A 16,846-nucleotide genomic window follows, 5' to 3' on the forward strand; every position below is an offset into this window, starting at 1 on the left:
CTATTAAAAAAAAGTTCTTGACTTTTATTTCTGCACGTCACTTGGAACTGTTTCCTCACTGGAACAACTCAAAATAGGATGGGACGGGATGGGCGGTGACGTAATCGTGACAGGGACCTGAAAACTTCCCTAGTGCCAATGCAGGCGATGCAGACCTGCTCAGGCTCTGTGATTGTCCTTTGCTGTTGAATGTCACAGTTTTCTGTCACTAGCAAATTGGCATATAATGATTTTCTCCCTGATCTCGAACAAATGTAAAAATAACTGACTCAACAGTTCCAACAACTACAATGAAAAAAATGTATACGATTAAAAGCGTAAACTGAGACTTGGTTTAATTTTAAAGTAGAGAAAGATGCTGTTTTGATAGTGGAAATACAATATATATGCCAGTAAAAATTAGGTCACTTTTGGCAATCCTATAAAAAAGCCAAACAACAACAAAGCAACAACATTGACAAATAACAAACACCAAATAAATAAATGGAACAATTATTGTGATTTTTAGTTTTTCTTTTAAAGCTATTCAATGCATTTCAAAGTGATGTTCAAGAAAATTGATTAGGTGCAAAGTGTCTGCAGCATACAGTACATATACTGTATATACTGTATATGAGGAATGTGATGCTCAAGAAGTCAGTGTAAGGCAACATATTCTTTCAAAGTTCAGTGCATATTCCTAATAAATATCTAAAGCTGTTGTCAGACATGGACGTCATAGTATAATATACAGTGAATTGGACAATCTCTAGTCTTGGCCGTTCACACATAACAGTGTCTCAGAGCTGACGTGTCCACAGCAGCTGGAGAATCTCCTGAGGATCCAGATGAGGTGGTGGCAGCTGGCTTGAGCATGCAGGAGGCAGTACACTCGCCCAGAATTTCTCATCCCTCAGACATTAACCAGAGATATTGCTAAAAAAGCTGGCAGGAGAATCACAGCAGAAACCGCTGCAGTCTTTCTCATGTGTTCCCTCTGAAGTATCTAAACAGACTGTCCAGACTTTCAGTTCAAGCCTGAAAGCTGCTAAATTTAATTGATTTGTTCTTTAAAAGTGCATCAAGATGATTTTGTCTGCAACTCTTCCCTCACCTAATCATAAGTTTATAAAAGTTTTCCTTTGGTTGGCTTCTTTCTAGAGTACGTCCATCTCTTTCTTTGAGGATCCTTTAAGTGTTAAGAGTTGTTTAGAGTCTTTTCTTTCTTTCTTGGCCATCCACAAATCTGTTCCTCCCAGACGCTCTCTTCTGTTTTGCAGGTTGTGAACATCCCAGGGTCTCCCTCTGACCTACAGTATGAAGAAGACATTTTGTAAGACATTCATACTCGAGTTTAGTGAAGTGGTCACCGTATCTGCATGATTAGATCAAAGACTGACCTCCAACACTGTCAGTGATGAATCCACACGAGTCAAAATCGCAGCATTCATCGCTGTCCTCATTTTGCACAGAAATGCTCTGTGAAGAGAAGGAAGCTCAGAGTCAGTCTTGTCGTTTCTGAGGAATTCAAAATTCATTCAAGGACCAAGGCAATGTCTTACCGTCATTTTATTCTGTTCATACCACACCATGCCATACAAACACAGAAGTGTGATGAGTGCCTGAACAAGACAAGAAAAGGAAGCACAGCGGTCTGCGTGAGGAAATATATCTGGTAAGCAAAGAAATGAATACTTGCAGAATAAAAACAAGTGTCATATGTTGGAGTTTTCTCACTTGGATTTGCTGCAAACCCCAAGTCTTTCCTAATGAGATAATTTCTTTATAACGTGGGTAGAATTATAGTTATGTGAAACATATCTATAATCACAATGATAGATAAATAGATAGATTACATAGATATGCCAGAAAAAGTCCTTAGGAGATAAAAAATACGAGTATATACACACACACGGTTCTGTGCAGCTATTCTTCATAGGACACTGCATTGAGCTCAATTCATTTGGACAACTGAAACAATCCATTATCCCTTACCTTAACCATAACCGCAATCTTAACCCTCAACCTAACCAGTTCCTCAGAAATGAGGTTCAGACCAGGTTGTGGTCTCCAGACAAGGTCAGGACCAGTAGTCACAATTAAATGCCAAACCATAAACCTAACCCAATTCTAACCCCAACCCTAAAACAAGGCCTCAACCCCCAAAAGCCCTTTGAAGTTGTGAGGACCACCCAAAATATCCTCACTTCCTATGGTCGACATGGTTTTTGGGCCTTACAGAGATACACATACAAGAACAAACAAACACAGGTTCTTACCAGACAGAGTAGCCAAAGGAAAACATAGAGAATTTGCGTCTTGGAGAACAAGTCGTGTCCAAATTTCACACAAACAAGAGCCTCCAGGAAAGCAATGGCTCTGAGGGGGAAACACATCACCACAGACACATGGATATAGTTGGATATAGACTGGTGTCTTTATTTACGCCTCCCACTTTAGGTAATATCATTTCAGTCCCAAAAGAGCCTGCGTACAGATGTTCATCACAGCTCACAGACACTGCAAGTGTTCTGTATTAAAGGCTTGACTTCAGTGAGGGACAGGTTTCACCGCAGGGGCAGACGACGCACAACGAGACGGTCTGTGCATTTCAATCAGAGCCCTTCCTGTTGCTATGGAAACTAGAGCAGACTGAGGGCATCAGCAGCTTTGCGTTTGAGATGAGGTCAGTACCCACATAATGTTATGAATTTAAATTACATAAACAACACAGCAAGAATCTAAATAATAATCTTTTGGTTTTTGCCCTTTAACGTCTTTCTTAGCCTATGTGGTTACTGCTTGTTTTCCCCTCAGTATCATTCTAAATAAGGGTCACAGATCAATGATTCATGGGGAATAAATAAAGGTTGTGTGTAAATGTCTTATTAAAACCTCCTGAAGGTCATGAAGGTAGAATGTCCATCTTCAGTCACTGTCCATTTATTTGGTTCATATTGGAATCTATAATATTCTCTTGACTATGATCATCATCATCATCATCATCATCTTCACTCTGATGTACAGTGAAGGGTCGATGTTGCTTAATAATGCACATAATAAAAAAGAATGTGTTGGGATTAAACAGGTGGATTTAAGCTGAAAGAAAAAGAGGATTCCTCCCAAAAAAAAAACAGTGTTGCCACTAAAGAGGTGACGGAGCTACTTACCCAAACACCCAGCATTGTGTGCCCACTCGTTTACACTGAGTGTCTGTCAGGTAGGCATAGTATTGCCTGAAACATGTTAAAGAAAATAGTTAATCTGAATGTTTGACACCTTTTAAGTTGCTCATACTTGGTGTGTAAAGACGACATGTTGAAGAGATAATAGTTACCGAACAGTAGGCGCAGTGATGACTCCAAAAAGAAGGATACGACACCAGCTGAGAGGGTGCGAGGCCTGGAAGACGAAGATGTGCTTGAGGAAGAAGGTGTTCAGCTCGGTCAGCTGTGAAGATAAACACCGGACACACCGGTAAATGTCTGAATGCTCTGATACTGTGATAAAATACCTTTGGCTCAAGGTCAGAGCATTACCTGCCACAAGATCATGAAGAGATAGATGCCCGCCAGCCTCTGGAAGGACGACTTTGGGTCGAACCAACGCACATAGGTCCAACTCGCCGGGGTGAACTGGAGCACGGCTCGCTTTATTTTCCCTGTGGTGGAGTAGATTTCCCTGAACACAAACCGTATATGCACCTTTAAGGATACAGAAGAAATACTGCACACACGCAGTCTCACTTTAGCAAGTTTTTTTTTTTTTTTAATCTAGTGATACATCAGTTAAACCTGAGGTAAAAGAGCTTAAATTAAACGGTACATGGTAGAGTCTTTTTTAAATTGCCTGCTTTTGCTATCAATTTTCCTCAATGTTGTTGTTACTATGTGATTAAAAACAACAGCTTTTGTGTTTTGGAGGAATAAAAGGTTTGGAAATGTTTGAACACACCTATGCCACCGGATTTTCTCATTTATGAAACAGACATCTCTCAAGGATTTGATGCACGTCATATTAGAGACAGGCACACAGAAAGAAAAGGTTTCACTGACTTGATGCTGGCCCAACAGTAGGTCCTCATCTCCAAAAAGCGGCAGATGGTCATACCCAGCCAGATTCCTCCCCCGTTACACAACAGTATGTCGAGTATCACCTGATCCCACCAGCACTCCGCAAAGTTTGGCAGAAGGTGCATAAAAAACAGCTGTGACACAGTGAAGAGGGAAGTTTCAATGAAAAATACCATCCATACTGTATTTGGTCAGAAGCTCCTGGAAAAAAAATAAAACTACAAAATGTTAATTTACCATGTGTGTTATTTAAATGGTGGTTGCACCTTGTTTTTGAGCACTGGTGTGAGGCTAAATACTGTGTTCTGATTTCTCCAGTCAACAGCTCACAGTCAGCCACCGAGGCAGCATCTCTTGTTATCTTGCTGCTGATACTACCGTGTTGTTGGATTTCCTCCAAACAAAACAAACCTGCATAGACTGAGCTACAGCAGAGTTATTCTGTTGTATGAGCTGGATCACGATGCCTACCTACTTTGTTTTGCATCCCCTTGCAGATTACAGAGAGGATGTGTTTAAGTGGCTCTGTGTGTGGATTAAAGGCCGACGTTACCTCCGTTAGTTCCCAGGTGATACTGATGGTCCAACAGAGGCCGTAGCTACGGATGAGCAGAGCCTTCATGGTCCAGCCTGCAAAGTGGCCGAATGCAAAGATGTCAAAGTGGCTCAGGACGCGCTCCCATGTTATCACTGTACAATTTACAGCATACTCCTGTACAATAGAGAAGAAAAGTAAACATCTTTAAATCACTATGGCCACCAAAACAAATAAAGGAGTCTCCTTTTTAAACTATTTCCTAAAACTGAAATGTATACTGTATGTATCATGATCATCATGAGGTGCTCTGTGATACCCACCCCTAATTAACAGCCTGCATTCTCATGTAGTAAATGGATTTAGTGTGGAATGTGGAATAAGCTGTTTCAGTATTTGAAGACAAGTCAAAAAGTGGACTCGCTTTATGTTTGAAACAATCTTTACCATGATATCTGCTTCCCGTGTAGCGTAGCGCAGATCTGGGTCCAGCCAGTACATGAGAGTCTTCACTTGGTCCCAGTTCAGGAAGATGATGAAAACCAGGAAGAGGAAGTAGAGCACACTGAGACCTGAACATGACGAGAGAAAGAATGAAAGAAAGAGTACATATGAAAACTGGGTCTTATTAGAAATATTAGAATTAGAACCATAGTACAAAAAAAACACTTACCAAACACCATTCGCCATATTGCAGGATGTGGCCTGGTAAAAGGGCCTGATAAGGAAAGTAACATCATAAGAATTCCTAAGATGTATTCAGTCCACATACTTGCTATTTTCATTGTCATTCCTCAACACATGAACATACACATGCTGACGTGAAATCAACTACTCCATGTGCCAGTGGTTACACAAAGATTTCATGGCAATAAAGTAGCTCCTGCATCTCTTATGACTTGCTCGAGCTTTCACTTGTAGCTCACTGTTTTTCCCACCAGATTATCTTTGCTAAATTGTAATAGATGCAGGAGGTCTTATACAGCTTCATAGTTCATAGATGATCTAAAAGACTGTATCTGACTAATATCAATTTCAGTTGATACACACACAAAAAAAAGGTGGTATCTTCCCATCCCTAGACTAAACTAGTCACAACTTATGGTGGAGCTACAGTGAGTTTATAGTTTCAGACGACTGGATCTTACCATTGGGAAAGGCCAGGACACTGATGACTAAGAAGAAGGAGATTCCCACTAAAAGTCCAACTCTGAGGTTGTTGTCTGAGTGCTCATCATCCCTGTCAATGAAAACCGTATTACATGTTAATAAAGGAAACTGTGTGTAACACTGAACCCTGTGTTACTTCGGGCAGGTAGTGAGTTTTCCACACTAATACTAAACAATACTTAGTAAATAAGAACAATATTCACATTGTTGTTTACCTGGTAAAAGCAAAGTACATCAAGCTGAGCAGTGTCACTGTCAGCAGAGTGATAGTGTGTGGTTTATAGAAGAAATCAAGACATATATCCTCCACTTGTTGCTCGTTTATCATTCGGAAGTGTAAATTATAGTTGGTATTTTCCTTCCGCGGTGTTCGTGTAGTAGCGATGGATGCCATCTCGTTGTTTTTTTATAGCTGTTACTGCAATAGCTAAACGTTTTAAATGTTGTAAAGAGTCACAAATTATGAGATCAATACGAAAGAATATTGACGATGGACTGAACCACAGAGCTGGAGGGGGGGGGGGGGTTGATAGCAGTGAATTACGCGTCCTGCGTCTTTTCACCGAAACGAAGATCGTAAAGTTTGGAAATGTATTTAAAATCATCTTCATATAAATGATTTGTTGTGATAAAAAAGATGCTTTCAAATGTTTCGCCCGCTGTGCTTGCACTTCGGGTGTTTGTTGAACCTCCCCTCTCACAGTACAGTACAGTGGTACATCCCAAATGAGATGTCATTTCCGCAGATTCTTTCCCCTGCTGAACACGTGAAACCAGTTGACATTGTGCAACATCTCCGCTAGTAATGGGATCTGGTTAAGGGTCACCACATTCCAGTTCACAAATTGTGAGTGAAAAGGAATTGTAAATTAACTCAATCCAGTCCGATTTGTTGTATTTGTTCCAGTGTATGTTTTATACGGTTTACAGAGCGGATTGCCATGCTAGCTTGCTAACATCTAGTAGTAAATAGTACATAGCTGCCTGTCTCCTTGAAATGCAACCATATATTCTGCTGGTTTACAAAACAAACGGGTATCTAACACGAGGACTGCTAAACTATCCAACATATTTTAATACTACAGTTCTACATCAGTTCACTGTACTAGCCATTATGTGCACTGTGCCACAGCATGAAGTAGATTTTCTCTCACTAAATAATACACAATACAGTTCCAGTAAACTATGAAGTTGTCATTTAAACCACTCTTATTTACCGTGAACCACCTGCTGCAGCTCATATTCATAATTCACAATACAAATCTGACACATTTGTAAATAATGTTGTCCAACTCTTAAAACGTCTTTGTTGCAGTGTTTACTATACAGAATAATGTGTTTTGTTTTAGTCTCCCCTTTATATTTATTATGTCCTTATGCATATGTTTTATATGTGACATCTTTTTCTCTGCAGGGTCACCATGAGTTCATCCCATGCACTGCTGTGTCTGAGCTGCAGGAGTCAGCTTAGCTCCAAGACGGTGGCTGCTACGTTGCTGTATTCCACTCAAGTTCGCCACTACGCGACGATTACAAATGCAGCCCCCAAAATCCAGAATGGATTGTTATTTTTTAGAGGGACTCACAGAACAATGCAGAAGTGGAAGCAGCACATGTTCTGTTTCAGTGACTTTGCCAAACATTTGGCAACAGAGACCAAGGAAGTCAAGTTGACAGAGGAGTTATCAAGAACTGATGTTGTTGTATATGAGAGCCCAATCCTGCCTATCATAGATACTGTGTCTGTGAATGAAAGGCAGGTGCCATTAGGTACATATTGGTTTGTTGTTGATTACCATACAAGTATATTAACAGAGTAAAGGATGTGATGAATGCCTTATTTTATCATAGTAGACTAGAAACTGATTCTTCTTGGAGCACAGAGCAGCTGTGTCGGTGCAAGTTTTTCTTGTGTGTGTTGAATTTTTTCCATTTTTATTTCCTTCATTCACCAGATTTGGATGCTACAGACGAACTTCCTGCATTGGAGGAGATCAGTGATGAAGAGGCTATCAGTATAACCCTACCTGCAGCCATGCCCCCAGCCTCCACATCTCTTAGAGACTACATTGACAAGTCTGAAACACTCAGCAATCTGGTTCAACTAGGTAATCAACTTGTAAATAATACCATTTGTATTGTGCTTATTTAAGCAGTTTGGGAGCCTATCTAGAGCAGTTGTCATTAATTATCAGTTCATCTGCATTTTTCTGATTATTCACCATTTTCATACAATTTCAGGTGTGAATCTTTGGAAACTTGAACAAAGGCCCAACGTGGGATCTATGCTGCTGAGGCTCGACTACAAGACAGATGTGGCCCCGAGGCTGCTGTTTCTCAAAGACATTGGGGTGGAGGACTCTCGCTTAGGCTTTATCATCACACACAACCCCTACATTCTTACTGAGAGTTTGGAAAGCCTGCATGCCAGGTGACATGAAAGGGACAGGTTGAATTTGCCCTGTTGATACTAATCACACAAAATATTTATATATTTTTGTTGCTGACATTGGTCCTTTTACAACACTATGTTCATAATGGTCTGTTTTTGTTTGTAAAGAGTGAACTATCTCAAGTCAAAGAACTTCAATTCTGAGACTGTTGCATCCATGGTATCCAGAGCTCCATATCTACTAAACTTCAGTGTGAAGAGACTGGACAACAGACTGGGATTTTATCAGCAGCAACTCCAACTCAGTGCTTCTAATGTAAGTGTCTTTCTACAAGTATTACCTCAGTGTGTTGTAATAATAATGTGTTGATAGAAAGTAGAGCAGCAAATCTGAGCTTGTTTTGTTTCTCTTTCTAGACCCGGAACATTGTAGCCCGTCTACCCAGACTCCTGTGCGGCAGTTTGGAACCTGTTAAAGAAAATCTGAAGGTACTGAAATGACAAAAACATCATTATTGTTATCCATTTTTGATTGACTTGCTGTTTTTAAATTTTAATTTTTGTGTATATCTGTCTATCGTGATTCACCAAGGTATGCAAAATAGAACTTGGCTTCAAGGAAAATGAAATCCAGCACATAGTAATTGCCGTGCCAAAAGTGCTGACTGCCAATAAAAGAAAGCTCACACAAATATTTGACCTTCTCCACAACACCATGAAGGTGCCACACCATCTGATCACCAAATTCCCACAGGTATGTTAAAATGCTGGTTGTGTATATATATATATATATATATTTGTATACTGTGTATGTGTTAGTTCATTCAGAACTATGCCCTGATCGTTTTTCCTCTCCTAGGTCTTCAATACTAAGTTCTTGCGTATCAGAGAACGCCACCTGTTCCTGGAGTACCTTGGAAAAGCTCAGTATGACCCAGCACTTCCCAGCTACATCTCTCTGGACCGTCTTGTTTCCTTGCCAGATGAGACTTTTTGCACTGACTTGGCTTCAGCCTCACTGGAAGATTTTTATTTGTTCCAAAAGACAATTTGATTCCTCATGAGAAGACATAAAAATGGACCAGCACACAGAACAAAATACCATATTAGATACATGCAGATATAAATGTAATTCAACATGTAATAAAGAGTATTGATTGACTTTGAAATAAAAAAGTTTTCTTTGTAAATAGATAAATCTTAATTGTAATTTTTGTGAAAACAAAAGACAGAATTGTGATGTTTAATACATTTATTAGAAATTCTTTATTAATCCCCAGGGAGAAATTGTTTATGTCACAGGTGCTCCTGACAGTACAAAGGTGTAATTAGACTAAATAGTATAAAAATACCTTCTAGGCTCATGGTTGGATTCAGCAAATGGTACTACAACCTGTGTGCCTTCAACATACTCCTTGTGATTGCTCAGTTCTCATTGAAAATAATATTTGGAGTTGTAAACTAGCTGTATTATTTTTCTGATGTGATCAATTACATTGTTTTTATAAAGACCTTGTACCTGCACATTCAGTGGCATTGCACCCAGATACTGTTTATCATTTATTTTGGGTCTGATGTAAACACACACACAATGTCTTTGGCAAGGTGTCTACATATTTATTGTGATGATTATGCTGTGCTTTTGGCAAGTGGTTTTAACATTTAATCCGTAGATAGGATATTGTCTACTACTGATAACTTGAATTAAATTTCAGATAGAATGACTTTTTAGACATCTATAATGACAAACCTCATACACCTAGATGGCAAAAGTGGCCTCATTCTGACTAGTAAAAACTGAAATCTCAATGTGACGTCATTTTGACAAGTAAGAATGACGTCACAGATATTTGTAATGTCAGATCGTCAAACGTGGCGATTAATCGTTATAAAGGCTTAACACGTGTGCTTGAGGGATATATTTCTTGGCATTGTCATGTCCATACGTTGTATAATGTATATAATTAACAAAAACGTGTTTAAATGATGAAGGAAATGTAACGTGCACAACGACCTCGTACGCCTTACCCATGATGCACAGCGGCCGTCCTTAATATTAAAGATGGCGTCGAGGGCACCAGGTAAAATAATATCGCTCTTTACTGATATTTCCAGCTAAAAATGAAACCTTCAATGCGCGTGTTATAGCGATGCTGTGTGAAACGAGTTGTACTGCATCAAATACTATGTTTGTGTTCATTTACTCCGGCTGAATTCCCCTGTAGACCCTAGGGTCGATAGCTAATGTCCATTGCTGTGAAATAAACATTATACCATTTTAAACACCGCATGACACCATGTCTTGTTGGGCTAAGGTCGTGTCATAGCAACTATACTTCATTGTCTGCTATTATTAGCTCCTCGCTATGAGATGAAGTTGTCTTGATTACGCAGTTAAAGATACATTTACTCGATTTCAAATGGACATGTTATTTACTATTTATCTTGCAGTAATCGATGTGCTGGTTAGATAACATGCGCTTGAGAGGCATTGTTGTCTGTGCTATCATCAACAAAAACGTGTTAAAATTATGATGGAAATGTAACGTCAAATTGCGCAACGACCTCGTACGTACGTCTTACCCATGATGCACAGCAGTTGTCCTTAATATCAAAGATGGCGTCGAGGGCACCAGGTAAAATAATATAGCCCTTTACCGATATTTCCATCTCAAAATGAAATATATAGTCTTATAGCGAGGCGGTGTAAAATGTCTTGTACTGCATCAAATCCTGTGTTTGTGTTCCTTTAATCCGGCTGAATTTCCTTTTAGACGCGTGTAACTTCTCTGTGTCCTCTGGTGTCCCCGTACTATGCTAAGCTAAGGGTGTCTATCGGCTAACTTTAGCCTGGGATCGAAAGCTAATGTTCATCGCTGTAATATAAACATTATTTAGTTTTAAACACAGCACGACATCAGATGCCTTAAAAGCTAACTAAATATATGTCGCATTCGGCTTTTGTTGTGCTAAGGTCGTGTCATAACAACTATACTTCATTGTCTGCTATCGTTAGCTCCTCGCTATGAGGTGAAGTTAAACATACATTTACTCGATGGACATGTTATTTACTGTTTACCGTGCAGTAACCGGTGTTAGGTCAGATAACATAAGCTGAGAGTCATTGTTTCATTGTGCTATCATGTAACCTTAATCTCACTTTGCAGGTAGAGAGCTACAACTACATATAACATTCAGCATTGTTTTTTAAATCAACCAATATATTCGATATGTCGTCCTTAAAATGATTTAAATATTTGTATGTTGTGAGGTTTTTGTCCTTAAATTGTACTGAATCATTCTGTTAAGCTGTGTCACAGAGAGTCAAAGAAACTAGAACACAATCATTTAGGAGGCTGAAATCAGGGAGATTGTTTTTATTTTGTACAAAAAAATACTGACATACATACAATACTTTGTCTGTCAGTATTACTAAATCAGTAAACACTAAATTATAAAAATCAGTCAATAAAAGATACCATAAGATGTCAGTAATGTTTACAACTTCTGAATAACTAACATTAAAATAACTAAAAACTGGAGCAATGTTTCACACTTAGCCAACTTGTGTATTTAGTGTATCTTTAACATTTTCAACAATTATTTAAACTTCAAGCACACAGTCCATTTTATTTGATATGCTGTTATGGTGCTGTCCTCTATGACATGAGTGTGGCAAGAAGTCAATGAATGTAACTAAACATAATTGAAAAGATATTGTTCTCCTTCTTTCGGCTTCTCCCTTTAGGGGTCTTCACAGCAGAGCATCTGCCTGAAAGATATTGTTCTTGTTTAACAATGAAAAATAAAAACTCCAGACATGAGAAACTAACACGAGTCTCCTGAGAACGGGTGAATGTTAACTAAATGCACCCTGAGAAATTATTACATTTACATAGTTTTCACCACAAATATTAGTGGAAACCAGAAAATGTGAATCATTGTTAAATAGCTGTTGTCCCTTATTATTGATCTTCTCTGTCTGTTCGTCTCTCTTTATGGTCATAGTGGCGACAGGCCGGCTAATGGTTGGATTCAGGAAATGGTTCTACAACCTGTCTGGCTTCAACAAGATTGGTAAGGACAAAGAACAATGTGTTGGGCACAAATACTCCATTCATCCAATGCTACTCGTTAAGAGGTCACTGCTTTTAACGACTTCTAATGTCAACGTATTAGTCCTGGACAAACATTTGTTACTTTGCACCCTGTATCCTGATCATTGCATGTGTTTCTGTGTCAGGTTTAATGCGTGATGACACAATAATGGAGGATTCAGATGTGCTAGAGGCCCTGAGGAGGCTTCCAGAGAATGCTTATAATGACAGGATGTTCAGAATCAAGAGGGCAATGGATCTGACCATGAAGCAACAGATTCTCCCGAAAGACCAGTGGACAAAATATGAAGAGGTAATTCATTTGAAATAATTTACCACAGTCAACGTTTATACTAATGTAGAAGCTAGAAAGATTGGAGGATATTGAGTATTTACTTTAACCATGTTGTCCCAAACTCCAAACTGACCCAAATCATTTTCCACATAGGATCACCCCTACCTGACACCATATCTGAATGAAGTGATTCATGAGCGGAAAGAAAAAGAAGAATGGATGAAGAAATAGATGGTTCCTCATAAACACTGTTAATCCAATTCTTCAGTCAGTGCATGGTTGTCCCCTGGTGTATTTAAAATGAAATGTGACCTATATACTATACTCATTAAAGAAATATTAATTTTCAAATAATTTTAAATGTGGTTTTTAAAAGAATTTATTGGCATGACAAAATAACCCATCACGTGTAAAAAAAAAAATCTGTCTATTGTAAATTTGTGATGTAAAGCTTAACAAATCCAGTCATACAAGACTTAATTCAGAATATAGACAAAAGAACATATCCAATAGATACAGGTTATAAAATATTTATATTGGAAACTTGTATCTACCATAGTCACCAGTTTCAGCTTTGTATACATGTGGAAAAATTTGTTGATACCCTTGCAGCTTATAAAAAAGTTTAATTCTTTGTTTTGTTATCTCTGCCACAAATCTGTGCAGGGCAAAAATGAAATCTTGAGACTATGTAGGCATCCTGGAGCAAAAAATGTTGCCCAGATGTGGAAAGATCAGTCGTAATTCAAGGGTCCTTCAATGGGATAATGATAATGAGCCACAACATGCAGCTGAAACTAATCAAGAATGTCAAAAACATCACACTATTCTCAAATTATCCTCTATGAGGCCTGATCTTATGCTCAGGAAGAGATGCATATCTGTTGGCAGATGCAGACGTCTCACTGGGAGTTACAGATATCACTTGTCAGTGATTGATGCTAATAGTTGTGCTATACGATATTAAGAGTACCATAATTTCGTCCATGCTATTTTCATTTGTTTTATTATTTCAAATACATAGTTGAATCAAATATCCAAACTGAAGTCTGTTAAACATGGAGGCCAATTACTTTTTGTCAGTTTCACTGAAGTACTGACAAGCGTATCTGTTGATAAATGCATGTAATGAGCACAGCATGGTGTTAATCTATCATCAAACATTCAGTTCACTAAGTTAATTCACTCGTGACTGATGTACTGGCAGTATGACTGCATAAATATGTCACTTTTCTGTCCATTCACTCAATCATTGCACGCAAAGCTTTTTAATTATCTTTCTGAGCCTGTGATCTCCTGTCGTCCACTTCACTTATGGTATCTATAAAGTTTCCAACGATACTGTTAAAAGACTTAACTATGAGTATACCCAGCTCATTGCTGGTTTCATTTATGTCTGGATCAAAAGCCCCTGTGAGTGGGGTACAGACCTTTATGTCCCCCCTACCGCCTCTTTCCAGGATGCCCATCAACTGGCCCCTGACTTCCTGAAACAACTCCTTGTTGTAATGCAGTAAGACTGATTCATCCAGAGGATACGTAACGTCCTCCGGGTAACACTCACGAGGAACCGGCACCTCTATGTACATTAACTTAGGAAAAGCAGCAGATAACATGGAGCATAGTCTTCGCAGCGCTGCAGCAGTCAGAGGGTTTCCCAGCAGTTTGAGCTCTTCCAGCACCTGACAGCAAGACAAGGCGTCAGTGAGGGCGTCCATGTGCTCATCCTCAATGTTGCATTCCTCGATCGTCAGGCTGGCCAATGAGCCCGAGCAACGTCTGAGCAGTTTGTGGAAATAAGTGGAGAACGAGCTGAAGATGTCATGTCCACTGATGTCCAGGTGGATCAAGAACTCACTGTGTAGGCTGTTGGCCAGGTAGGTCATATCCAAGCGGTTCAGGCAGCAGTTGGCCAACTCTAAGCGCTGCAAGGGAGTATTAAGATGACTAAAAAAAAAAAATTTAATTAGTTTGGGATGAAAATAATGTTCGGCTACAATCATTTTTATTTAGTGAATAGCAGGCAAATGTACTGTATCATAGTTTGTATTAGTCAGCCAGGATACTTAACATTAGAATTCAGGCAGCTGATGTCCAGTATGTGATGCCAATTTAATTTTTTCCCCCCACCCATTGGATAAAATATAATAGTCAAATAATAAAAAACAAAATGACACCCTGCAGTGCCCATACATATTTTAAATAAAAATAAAGACTTGGACTTTTCCAAGCAAAATTTTGGATGAAAATTATGTTTTCACCAACTTATCAAGTTTATGAGAACAAAATGTATAAACTTAAATGATACTGGACTGATTATTAAAAACAAAACAAAAAAAAAACTGGCCAATGTTGACAATTATAAATGGCAAAAATCAGTCTTTGTTTTGGGACCTACTGCGCTATTATTTTGATTTTATAGTTTAAACAAGTCTAACCTTCAGCTGTAGCCACACACTGGCATCACATCAGTTATCAACTCCCATTCTTATACAAGATCCTTTAAAGCTGGGCTGTGCTCTAATGCTGGTTAAATATTATTATGAGCAACATTAAAGCTTTTGATACCAAGATTAAAACCAGAGCCATCTGTCGTCTCTTACTCACGTAAATAAACAGACAAACAAGGACACGTTATTTCCTTTGTTTATCTCTATTTGTCTATTTTCTCACCTCAGCAGTCTGCGCAGGTGTCCAGTGAGTGTGGAGAATCCCACGTAGAGCTCTGTCAGGCTGCTCAGCTGTGCCAGCAGTTTGCCGATGGTGCCCAAGACATCATCATCAGCAGCCAACCTCCGGACATCCAGCGACCCAGCTGGCAGAGTCAGAGACTGCAGTTTAGTGAATTCCACCCTGGAAAGCAGCACCTCCAGGTGTACGGCCTCCAGGGGAACATTGTGGACCACCTCTAGCTTTGTGATGGACTCAGGTTCTGCTAGGCGTAAGACATAAAAAAGCTGCTTGAGAGTGAGGGAATCGGCTCTGAAGCTGACAAAATGAAGCTTCAGTGGACAGTAGCGGCGGAGGAGGAAGGCCTGAACCACAAGGTCATAGTTGCGACCTGTGACAAACCCATTCATGAGGACATCAATTGATATTTCAAAGGCAGATTGAGGGACGTCACTGTCTTGGATGGCCACCATGGTCTCATAACACATTTTGGACAGGAGATGTGTTCTTGCCCATCGACCCAGGGTGGACTGGCATGGGCAGTCCTGGTGCTTGATGTCTTTAAGGCCAGTGAGGTCCACCATACGGAGGCACTTGGCATACGTTCTTGGTGGTGACAGGATATAATCCTTATGAAAACAGGAGAAAATGGTAAAATCTTTTAAAAATCAATGTATCACAATTTATATTTACTCCAAGCCAGAAAATGTAATGTAATGCTGGTTTGTTTGAGCCAGCTGATAAAGAACATTACCATACATAGTGGAAGAAGAAATGCACGGATACATGTGAGTTTGATGTATACATGAGCAAATGTACTCATGTCCAGCTCAAGAATTACCTTTAAGGCGGTCAGAAGTGCCTCTAGACAAAGACGGCAAGTGCGTGAGGTGAGGTCCATCTGACAGTCCACAGTCTTTCCCAGGAGCCTCTGAAGGTTGAGCTCAGTGAGAGGCCATGTTTGGACCAGAGCACGCAGCAGATCAGCCTGCTCGTGCAGGCAGCAAGCCTTAAAGATGAGTGGGTAGAGATTAAAAGACAAACAGTTGAGGTTCTCCAGAGCAGCTGGACCACCCTGGACGAAACCCTCGGCTGCAAGGAATCGCAGCGACTTCATGTTTCCAGGTTCTTCGCCTTGCTTGTTCGTCCAAATGGATCAAAGACTCTCGGTGGGAGCTGCTGTCACACAGCTCTGTCTTTGTTGATGTCCTTTGTTGCAGTCTGTGTGGCTGTCGAGAATTTGTCTGTGACAGGGATTACTGTGCTGAGGCAGGAGCAGGGCATGAGGGTCTCGTGGTAGGTAAGTGTGTTGGGTTTATTTTTAGAAACAGCTGCCTCACGTCCTCTGGTGGGGCACGGTGTCTATTTGCAACTCTTGCCATAGAGATAAACAGGAAGAGCTGCTGGTAGAGGGTCACTATTCAAAACACTTCTTTGTGAGACACCACACACAGGGGGTTGCATGAGCTACAGTTATGAACTACAAAGTGAACACATGTTTTCCACTGAATTGGCATTCCAGGACGTAGTGTATGTGACTCTACAGAAAATGATTTGCTTAAGATAAAAGTGAAAAGCCTGATTTTATTATGCAGTGAAAATCACTGAGTCACATTTGATGTTTCTTACCTGAAC

General features: G+C 39.7%; 4 protein-coding genes across 5 annotated transcripts; 2 read left to right on the forward strand and 2 right to left on the reverse strand.

Annotated features, from left to right (window-relative positions):
• Positions 1-100: 100 nt before the first annotated feature.
• On the reverse strand, positions 101-6,230 carry ptdss1b (phosphatidylserine synthase 1b). Its single transcript, XM_058618767.1, has 13 exons — positions 5,973-6,230; positions 5,736-5,827; positions 5,261-5,305; positions 5,035-5,159; positions 4,606-4,764; positions 4,035-4,186; positions 3,519-3,660; positions 3,317-3,429; positions 3,150-3,215; positions 2,259-2,358; positions 1,542-1,601; positions 1,380-1,458; positions 101-1,289 (listed from the first exon to the last, which is right to left on the reverse strand). The coding sequence occupies exons 1-13, from the start codon at positions 6,149-6,151 to the stop codon at positions 1,189-1,191; spliced, it is 1,413 nt and encodes a 470-aa protein (XP_058474750.1). The 5' UTR covers positions 6,152-6,230; the 3' UTR covers positions 101-1,188.
• Positions 6,231-6,497: 267 nt separating this feature from the next.
• On the forward strand, positions 6,498-9,310 carry mterf3 (mitochondrial transcription termination factor 3). The gene is made up of 8 exons (XM_058619299.1): positions 6,498-6,604; positions 7,172-7,527; positions 7,713-7,865; positions 7,999-8,188; positions 8,318-8,465; positions 8,567-8,638; positions 8,742-8,903; positions 9,009-9,310. The coding sequence occupies exons 2-8, from the start codon at positions 7,179-7,181 to the stop codon at positions 9,201-9,203; spliced, it is 1,269 nt and encodes a 422-aa protein (XP_058475282.1). The 5' UTR covers positions 6,498-6,604; positions 7,172-7,178; the 3' UTR covers positions 9,204-9,310.
• Positions 9,311-10,196: 886 nt separating this feature from the next.
• LOC131447775 (cytochrome b-c1 complex subunit 7) lies at positions 10,197-12,895 on the forward strand. 2 transcript variants are annotated; one of them, XM_058619812.1, is made up of 4 exons: positions 10,197-10,230; positions 12,158-12,226; positions 12,393-12,559; positions 12,695-12,895. In XM_058619812.1, the coding sequence occupies exons 1-4, from the start codon at positions 10,212-10,214 to the stop codon at positions 12,770-12,772; spliced, it is 333 nt and encodes a 110-aa protein (XP_058475795.1). In that variant the 5' UTR covers positions 10,197-10,211; the 3' UTR covers positions 12,773-12,895. The 2 variants fall into 2 exon arrangements, with proteins under 2 accessions (XP_058475795.1, XP_058475794.1); XM_058619811.1 differs by lacking the exon at positions 10,197-10,230 and adding an exon at positions 10,699-10,785.
• Positions 12,896-13,056: 161 nt separating this feature from the next.
• lrrc14b (leucine rich repeat containing 14B) lies at positions 13,057-16,845 on the reverse strand. The gene is made up of 3 exons (XM_058619809.1): positions 16,053-16,845; positions 15,215-15,840; positions 13,057-14,488 (listed from the first exon to the last, which is right to left on the reverse strand). Exons 1-3 carry the CDS (start codon positions 16,326-16,328, stop codon positions 13,810-13,812), a joined length of 1,581 nt encoding a protein of 526 aa, XP_058475792.1. The 5' UTR covers positions 16,329-16,845; the 3' UTR covers positions 13,057-13,809.
• Position 16,846: the final 1 nt, after the last annotated feature.

This window comes from Solea solea, chromosome 20, assembly GCF_958295425.1.
Source record: "Solea solea chromosome 20, fSolSol10.1, whole genome shotgun sequence".
In the NCBI taxonomy this organism is placed as follows: domain Eukaryota; kingdom Metazoa; phylum Chordata; class Actinopteri; order Pleuronectiformes; family Soleidae; genus Solea; species Solea solea.

Excerpts from the sequence above, each read along its gene's own strand:
- ptdss1b (XM_058618767.1), bottom strand. The coding sequence starts at position 6,151 with ATGGCATCCATCGCTACTACACGAACACCGCGGAAGGAAAATACCAAC. Across the intron at positions 4,187-4,605 it reads TCACCTGGGAACTAACGGAG|CTGTTTTTTATGCACCTTCT; the intron begins GTAACGTCGGCC and ends ACTGTGTCACAG. Across the intron at positions 2,359-3,149 it reads ACACAATGCTGGGTGTTTGG|AGCCATTGCTTTCCTGGAGG; the intron begins GTAAGTAGCTCC and ends TTTCCCCCTCAG.
- mterf3 (XM_058619299.1), top strand. The coding sequence starts at position 7,179 with ATGAGTTCATCCCATGCACTGCTGTGTCTGAGCTGCAGGAGTCAGCTT. Across the intron at positions 7,866-7,998 it reads CAGCAATCTGGTTCAACTAG|GTGTGAATCTTTGGAAACTT; the intron begins GTAATCAACTTG and ends ATACAATTTCAG. Across the intron at positions 8,904-9,008 it reads TGATCACCAAATTCCCACAG|GTCTTCAATACTAAGTTCTT; the intron begins GTATGTTAAAAT and ends TTCCTCTCCTAG.
- LOC131447775 (XM_058619812.1), top strand. Across the intron at positions 12,227-12,392 it reads GTCTGGCTTCAACAAGATTG|GTTTAATGCGTGATGACACA; the intron begins GTAAGGACAAAG and ends TTTCTGTGTCAG. Across the intron at positions 12,560-12,694 it reads AGTGGACAAAATATGAAGAG|GATCACCCCTACCTGACACC; the intron begins GTAATTCATTTG and ends TTTTCCACATAG.
- lrrc14b (XM_058619809.1), bottom strand. The coding sequence starts at position 16,328 with ATGAAGTCGCTGCGATTCCTTGCAGCCGAGGGTTTCGTCCAGGGTGGT. Across the intron at positions 15,841-16,052 it reads CACTTCTGACCGCCTTAAAG|GATTATATCCTGTCACCACC; the intron begins GTAATTCTTGAG and ends TGTTTTCATAAG. Across the intron at positions 14,489-15,214 it reads CACCTGCGCAGACTGCTGAG|TCATCTTAATACTCCCTTGC; the intron begins GTGAGAAAATAG and ends TTTTTTTTTTAG.